The 8262-nt window shown below is 50.3% G+C and overlaps 1 protein-coding gene across 1 annotated transcript; it reads left to right on the forward strand.

Moving 5' to 3' along the window:
* The first annotated feature begins 282 nt into the window (after positions 1-282).
* On the forward strand, positions 283-8037 carry LOC101873881 (keratin, type II cytoskeletal 7-like). Its single transcript, XM_005141824.3, has 9 exons — positions 283-942; positions 2178-2392; positions 3495-3555; positions 3853-3948; positions 4721-4885; positions 5320-5445; positions 5986-6206; positions 6794-6822; positions 6938-8037. Exons 1-9 carry the CDS (start codon positions 391-393, stop codon positions 7330-7332), a joined length of 1860 nt encoding a protein of 619 aa, XP_005141881.2. The 5' UTR covers positions 283-390; the 3' UTR covers positions 7333-8037.
* Positions 8038-8262: the final 225 nt, after the last annotated feature.

The raw sequence follows: 8262 nt of genomic DNA on the forward strand, positions 1-8262 counted from the left end.
ACCGAACCGTAAACAAGCTATGAATAAAAACCCCTTGACTTATTTTGCTAAACTATAATTACACAATAAGGAAGCAGATTAATTAAGTAAAATATAAGTCCTGAAACTGAAGCTTGCAAGCAAAGCAGTTTATTTTAATTTCCACATTATTTCGTATGAGATAGAAGTGTTTGCTGTGGCTTTAAAATGTTGGAAGCCATTCCTTGCTGCCAGGCAGGCCAAACCCAGTGGATAAATTAAATTTTTGCATCTCAGGCACCTCCTGAAATGTATATAAGGAGAAGGGCGCTGCCTCAGAGGAGGTAAAGGAGATCTCCTTCTTTCACTCCCTGCTCCTCCTGCTCTCCTGCTTTGCCGTTACTGTTCCACCTCCCGTCTCCCCCAGCCACCATGAGTCGACAGTGCTACACCTCCAGCTCTCTCCTAGGAAGACGGGGCTTTTCCTCTGCATCCGCCGTCTGTGGCCTCGGCAGGGCCAACAGCAGCACGGCCTCCGTGTGCCAGCCGGTGGGACGGCGATGTGGGATCGGGGGCTTCAGCAGCCGCAGCGTCTGCGACCTGGGCAGAGGCCAAAGGATTTCCTTTGGTGGGAGCTGCCGCAGTGGGGTCTACAGCGGTGCCGGCGTCGGACGGTGCAACGTCGCTTACGGCGGAGGCCGCTTTGGCATGGGCACGGTCGTGGGGTTTGGTAACTGCGGAAGCTACGGGGGCCTGGGCAGCTACAGAGGTCTCGGGGACGGTGTGGCCATGGGAGGCTACGGCAGCGGCATCGGCATCGGCCTCGGCGGAGGGAGATCGGAAGGGATTCGGGGTGTCAGCATCCACCCGGAGCTCCTCAAGCCCCTGTGCGTTGGCGTCGACCCCGAGGAGTGCCAAGTGCGGACCCATGAGAAAGAGCAGATCAAGAACCTCAACAACCAATTCGCCTGCTTCATCGACAAGGTGAGACCCCACTTCCCTCTACGCAGGCTCCTTGTGTCTAGATGGATGGATTGTCTCTAGAGAGACAACAACCGGAGATACTTCTCCTGGCGCTGTAAACGTTCCTGATAGACCGTGGTGGTCCTGACATGGAGATGGTTTGGATTTAAGCTTTGCACCAAGGCAACCATAGCGGTGTTTTACCTTCTGGTGGTCACCAATCCGCTAAATTGCTAAATCAGGAGCAGCTCCAGGAATACCGTAAATCAAAAGCTATGAGAGAACGGATGGAGGCATGGAAAAGTAATAAGGCAAAATAGGAAGTTGCGTTCCAAATGTATAATCTGACATTGTTATCACAACTCTATAAACTCCAAAGGACTTTTGTATTTTTAAAGTAGTTTGTGCTTCATCAAGGGGATGTAGAAGGAGGGGTGTCAAGCCAAAATAAGAAGAAAAGGATAGATTTCTAGCTAAAATGAGAAGACAAGGATAGATGTCTAGCTAAACCGAAAAGATTTCTAGCTAAAATGAGAACAATTTTAACTCTCTGTCTCTCCACTCTGTCAATGAAATGATTTGGTGATTTCCTAAAATCTATTGTCATTTTTTTAGCTAAGCCCAAGGGGTTCCATTGCTGTTTGGAGATATGTTATAGGAAATGATTTTTCAAATGGCAGAGAAACCTTTGCTCTGTCTTGATCTTCCTTGAGAGCTGTTCTGCAGCTGGAAAAACCAAACCCACGTAAGAGGAGCAACTCCTGTTCCTCCCATTTGAAAAATGACTTATTCATGATCCATACAGGTTCTCAGGTACTAGAGAGCTCTTTAATCTAGAAGTGAAAGGCATGATAAATATCCATGATTAGAGTTTAAATCAGATACATTCAAATGAGACCCTGGATGGAGCTTTTAGCGCTGCTCAAGGATCATTACTGTACTCAGCCCATCAGAGAAGGCAGTGGATGCTCCACCAGCCATTTGTCACAGGGTGGTGTTTGGCTGAGCTGAGCTTTGATCAATAGATGATTGGCCTCAACACAGAGCAAATGGATCAGCGTTGCTCAGCCTGTGATACGAGTCCTGGGTGGGACCAGAAGATGTTGGTCTCACTCAGGCTGCTGAGAAACCAGCACTTAACCATTTGCATTGCTGATTTTAGTTCTACTTTTTCCTTTAGGAAGCGGAGACACCCAAAGCAACTTTGCCTGAAACATGAGGCTGTTGCATGACTCTTGCATCTCTTGCTTGCGCAGGTCCGGCTCCTGGAGCAGCAGAACAAGGTGCTGACCACCAAGTGGGAGCTGCTGCAGCAGTATGTCCTCCCAGCTTCCAGGAGGAACCTGGAGCCCGTGTTCGAGAACTTCATCAGCAACCTGAGGAAGCAGCTGGAGTGTGTGCTGGGGGAGCGGGAGAGGCTGGAAAACGAGGAGCGCTGCCTCAGGGACCTGGTTCAAGAGTTCAAGTGCAAGTAAGTACAAAGGGGGAAGCTGCAGACCTGGGTGTTTGCTGCTGTTCCTGAGCCAATGCAATTGCACTGGATGGGTGCAAGAAATGGGGCACAGCAAGGGGGAGCAGGATGAGCACACCAGTACTGGGCTGTTCTCCAATACTGGGGTCCCACTGCTGCACCTCAGATGCTGCTGATGGGAGAGCTCTTCAACCACAGCATTTCCTCAGGGAGAAGGACAGGGAACCGCATTTCCTTTCCCTAATGCTCCTGCACACTGCTGTGGTTTGCCATATCAAACCTCCCTCATCATCAGTGCCTGTGGCTCCCCCAGATCTCATGTCCCGTTGCCACAAAACCCTCAGCCTATTTGTCTCCACCCCACGCTTTATCCACATCGTCTCCATTGGGGTTCATTCTCTCTTCCCAGAGGGAATGTGGGAATTGGCTTTTTAATCTAAGCTGCAGATACTCCTTAATAGCTCCCTGTGTGCTCTAAGCCACAAACCAGGACACTTGGTGGTTGGTGTTATACAGCACAGGATGAAAGGGGAGTCCTTTCTCCAGACATCTTTCAGTCAAGCATCTCAGATGTGTTTTCTCTCTGAGCCACCACCAAGGAGGTCAGACTCCCAGGATCATGTTGTGAAAGTTCTTCTAGGTCCCAATTAACCTGGTTATTATACACGGACTTTCCTCCCCATTGCACCTGGGAGTTTCAAAGGTTGCTCAAGCTCCTGACCTCCCCTGGGGCATTTTGGCCACTGTCCCCATGAACACTCAGAGCAGAGTCCTGCCTGCATCAGAAAAACATCACACAAAGCAGCAGGGCCAGAAGAAGCAGTTCCAGCCTTCAGCTGAGGTGTGGAGTTTTGCATTTGTAGTGGTTTGGCCTGATTTACTGCCCTCTCACTCCAGCCACCAGCTGGCATGGGCTGGTTAAAACTGCTGAACAAAGCCCAGTAGGGAAGAAACAGCAACAAAGCAAAAGTCAAATGGGAGGTACAAAGCAGCAGGGAGAGACTCTGGTTTTAACCACACTTCCCATGTTCTGCATTGGCTGCTTGGGTGATGGGGATGGGGCTCGTCATCCCACCCTTCTCCTCTCCTCCTCCTCCTGCAGATATGAAGATGAGATCAACAAGCGCACGGCTGCGGAGAATGAGTTTGTGGTCCTCAAGAAGGTGAGTGACACAAGGGACAGCCCCAATGGGGCCATCAGAGAACAACAGGAGCATGGGCAAAACCTGAGTGTGGGTCCAGGGAGAGGAAATGGGGACACCTTGGCCCTGACACTGAGTCCTTATTAGGTAGCCCCACAACAAAGCAACCCAATGAACTTGGAGGACCCCTGTCAGGTTGTGAGCGCATACAACAAAAATAGATGGTTTGAGGGCTGGGAATAGTGAGATTTCCTCCAAACCTAACAAAAAGCCCTTGTTTCTTCACCTCTGTTCACTGCACACATGGTGTCTCTCTAGGATGTGGACTGTCTCTACCTGACCAAGGAGGAGCTGGAGGTGAGAGTGGGCCTCCTGAGGCAGCAACTGGAGTTCTTGAAGTGCATCTATGCTGAGGTAAGAGCTCCCTGTGTGCTGCTCTGGGGATGAGGCATCATCTGCTGCCCCCTGAACTCCCACACCAAAACTAAAGCAGGGAAAGGGGCCTTTTGTGCAAATCCTGGAATTGCATCCCCAAAATCTGTAGCTCTTTATATATATATATGATAACAACACCACTGAACACACTTTTGGAAGGCAAAGGGCATCCTTGGTTATCTCTTGTATTGCTGGCTGCAAATGGAGTGATCTTTTGCATGGAAAAGCACCTCAAATTCCAGTCAAAATAACCCCTGGGAACCACAGAACCATCTCACTCTTCAAAACCCAAATCTGCACTTTTGCAGCTACATTAGTCAAAATATTTTGGTGAAAGTAACACTTTTGTCTAAAACGTAGGAAATTTATAACAAAACACACAGGGGACACTTTGCTTTTGCCCCTTTTCCAGGCAAACACCTCCCAGCAGCAAAGGGTCCCAAAGCACCCACCCCTGAGGGCTTCACACCCCAGAAAGCTGCTGACACAACCAGAAATGCCAATTGTAATGAAGCTGCCCCACCAGGATTCCCCACCCTTCCTTAAGGAATTGCATGCAGCAATCCCATATTGTGCCACCAAGACAGGTCCCAGCTCTTGCTAGAAACCAGTTACCCACTCAGAGAGCCCAGCACCCCAGTTGGGTGTTAATGGGAGAACTTCCCCAACTTCCCATCTTCTCAGCAGACCCCCCTTTGCCAGGGGACCCTGCATGCCTGGGAAGGGGACTGACATGCAGTGGGTCTTGCAGGAGAGAGCTCAGCTGGATTGCCAGCTGTGCGACACCTCTGTCATTGTGCAAATGGACAACAGCCGGGACCTGGACATGGAAGGCATCATCAAGAGTGTTGAGTGCTGCTATGAGGAGATCGCCCAGAAGAGCAAGGCTGAAGTGGAGGCTTTTTACCAAACCAGAGTGAGTATTCACACCATTCACACCAGCACTGATGGCAATGGAATCTCGTGGCCAAGAAAACTCCGAGGACCAACCATTTCTGTCCTCCATGACACAACTCAAACCCACCTTTGGTGCTCATGCACCGTAGCTGGCTAAAGAAGGTCAAGCCAGAACACCCACCAGTCTTAAAACTGGTTTGTGGCTTCCTTGTAAAACCAGAGCACACCAGGTCCCTGTGCTGCTTCAGAGAGGTGCACACCCATCAGGATGTGCACATCCCCTTCCCCAAGGGTAAGTGCCCAGGACCAACCTGGGACTGCTGCTTCATCTGGGCTGAGGTCATGTCTGGGTGCTTCCCAGGAGCACCAACGTCAGTGCAGCTCCAGAGCGTCGCCACCTTCCCTGGAAGGGGTGATGTGGGCACACTAAATCATCCTCTTCCCATGCAATAGCTGGAGGAGCTCCACAGCAGCAGGGGCAAGTTCTGTGACGACCTGAGGAACAACCAGAGTGAGATAGCTGAGCTGAACCGGATGATCCAGAAGCTGCAGTGCGAGTCGGACAACGTGAAGAAACAGGTAGGACAAAGCATGGAAGGCTGCATGGGCAGCGGGCTGTGCAAAGGGCTTCATCCTCACCAGCTTCCACCTTGCTGAGCTGTAAAGAGCTCCCCCCTCCCAGCTTAAGCCTGCATTTGGAGGTTGTAGGTTCTCTTCTGCTGTTGATACACAAAGAAGTAGATTTCTTTCCCACTCCGTAAATAGGCAGAATCCAGTTGGTTTGGCTCTAACAGAAACAGTGATTGCTGTATGCCTCCTACCAGGGTGCAACCAACAGATCCCCTCCCCTTCATAGAATCATAGAATGGTTTGGGTTGGAAAAGACCTTAAGGTTATCTAGTTCCATGGGCAGGGACACCTCACACTAATCAAGCTGCTCCAAGCCTGGCCTCAAACACTGCCATTGCTACTGCTAAATAGCTTGTTCATAACGTGTCCAACCTAAACCTAGGCTCTCAGTCAGTCCCTAGCTGAGCAACAAAGGGGTACATGAGCAAACCTGTGGCAATGCCTCTTAATATCCCCACTGGCCACCCTCTTGCCTGTTACTGTCCACAGATTGCAGCTCTGCAGACTGCCATCTGTGATGCTGAGCAGCGGGGTGACTGTGCCCTCAAAGATGCCCGGCAGAAGCTGATTGACCTGCAGACTGCACTGCAGCAAGCCAAGGACAAGATGGCATGCTTGCTGAGAGACTACCAGGAGCTGCTGAACGTCAAGCTGGCCCTGGACATTGAGATTGCCACTTACAGGACACTGCTGGAAGGAGAGGAGAGCAGGTAGGAGCATCCCTGGCTGCACACTGTATCGATAGCTGGCAAAACCCAATAGGAGGAGAGGGGAGCAATGAGAAATGCTGGGTAGAGGCAGCTTCCCATGAGTGCACAGAGGAGAGCATCATCCCCTTTTCTCCCCATAGGTGTAGAGCGAAGCATTGTCCCTGTTTCCTCTTCATGCCCCCAGGGCAGCTCTATCACAGTTCACCAAGCATGCTGCAGTCAGATGCCCTGCTCGTGGTGCAAAAAAGGGATGGGATATTAAGATCTCTATGGGATTTGGGCATCCAACCCTTCAGTGATTTGGTGGGCAATTGGACCAGCACCTCACACCCACGTGCCCAGAAAAGCTGAATCATAGAACCATAGAATGGTTTGGGTTGGAAGGGACCTCCAAAGCTCATCTTAGTCCAACCCCCCTGTGATGAGCAGGGACATCTTCACCTAGACCAGGCTGTCCAGAACCACATCCAGCCTGAAGTACCTGCAGGGTTTCTAAGGAATCAATGGCTGGGAAGCACCTCTATTTGCTTGTGTATTTGAGGAATATTTCCCTAGACACATCTTTGAGACATATCTTTTCTCAACAGGATATGCACTGGCAACCCTGTGAGCGTAGGTAAGCTGATGAAGCACTCCCTTGATTCCCTTGCAAGTCTTTTAAGCTTGTGAGTTTCCCTATAAGTTGGGTTTTAGCTGCTCAGGGATTGACCAAGCCTGTTTCTCTCCTGCAGCCGTGGTCAGTGGTGGTGGCACCGTTGGGGAGTGTCGATCCCTATCTGGAATCGGAGGCAAATGCACTGTGAAGACAGGAGGGGCTGGGCCGGGCTTAGGGGTGGTCTCCTCCTTCGGCGTCACTGGTGCCGGCTTTAGCACCCGGAGCGTGGATTGTCTGCCCAGGGTAGGGGCTGGCTTTGGGGCCAGGAGCGTGGTCAGCTGCGTGGGGAGAGAGGTTATCCCTGGCACGGATGCGGTGCAGTGTGCCACCGGCATGGGCAACCTGGGGAATGTGGTGTGCACCAGTGTGGAGCAGTGCAGCCCGGGAGCTGTCATCATTCCAGGGGCAGGGGTGTGCGGCGCTGGGAACAGGTACAGCACAGCCATGCGTGTGGTCAGAACAACCCGGTAGAGGCTGGAGGGTAACTACACATCGTGTTTTAACTTAGTCAGCATTTCTGCAATGAAACAGTATTCCCCTTCCTCCTGACAGCTGTAGGGATCACACAACCATGCGCTGCCCATGCACACACCATTAGCATAAGCACTCTGCCAAAAAACCCTTTGCATGATCAAAACCCACCTTTCTTGCATCTCCTTCTTGGGGGAAAACTCATCCCCATGGTCAGCCAGGTGAGGTTTTCATGTCAGAGAGTCCATGCCTGTCTTCACACATCACCCTAAATCAGTCTTCCCTGCTTGACCGCTTTCCAGCAAGGATTTCCGCCCCCTCCACAATGCAGCTCTTGCAAAAGGATGACAGCTTTGGTCATCCCAACTTCAGAAAGAGAAGCCACATTTTAATTGTCTGCAATGGAGCCGCAGCTATTATTTAACTTTAATGACACCAGAAAATCCAATTTTTCCTGTTTACGAGAGGGTTGGTAATGCTTATGTAAATTGGTCCAAGTTGCTACATCAGGTTTGGTAGAGTGGATTTTAATTACACACCAACGAGCACCTTATGTTTCTGTAGTAAAATGCATGCGTTGTTTTTCCTGTGTGTGTACCAGGTAGACCCATTTAATGCTTTTCATGTGTAAGTGAACAGAGTTGATTACCCTTCGCTTACTCCAGACTTTCAGCTGTACCTTCAATAAACTACATGCATAATTCATGCTTTGCTTCATGGGTTTTCTTTCCCTCCCCGATATTACAAAAGCATGGATATGTTCTCAAACATGATGCTCCATGGGGTGGGGTTGGTACCTCACAGGAAATGGAGTTTTAACAAGTCATTTTTTGAGACTTTGTCTGTTCTCCTTTTCCTGCACTTTTGCATACCTTTATTCCATCCAGAGACCAGTGTGGCCAGAAGGAAGTCTGGAAATGCAGTGTAAAC

This window comes from Melopsittacus undulatus, chromosome 21, assembly GCF_012275295.1.
Source record: "Melopsittacus undulatus isolate bMelUnd1 chromosome 21, bMelUnd1.mat.Z, whole genome shotgun sequence".
NCBI classification, from domain to species: Eukaryota; Metazoa; Chordata; class Aves; order Psittaciformes; family Psittaculidae; genus Melopsittacus; species Melopsittacus undulatus.

Bases quoted from the DNA above. Each gene is read 5' to 3' on its own strand.
- LOC101873881 (XM_005141824.3), top strand. From the start codon at position 391: ATGAGTCGACAGTGCTACACCTCCAGCTCTCTCCTAGGAAGACGGGGC. The intron at 4,886-5,319 runs GTGAGTATTCAC...CCCATGCAATAG, and splicing joins AGGCTTTTTACCAAACCAGA to CTGGAGGAGCTCCACAGCAG. The intron at 6,207-6,793 runs GTAGGAGCATCC...TTTTCTCAACAG, and splicing joins CTGGAAGGAGAGGAGAGCAG to GATATGCACTGGCAACCCTG.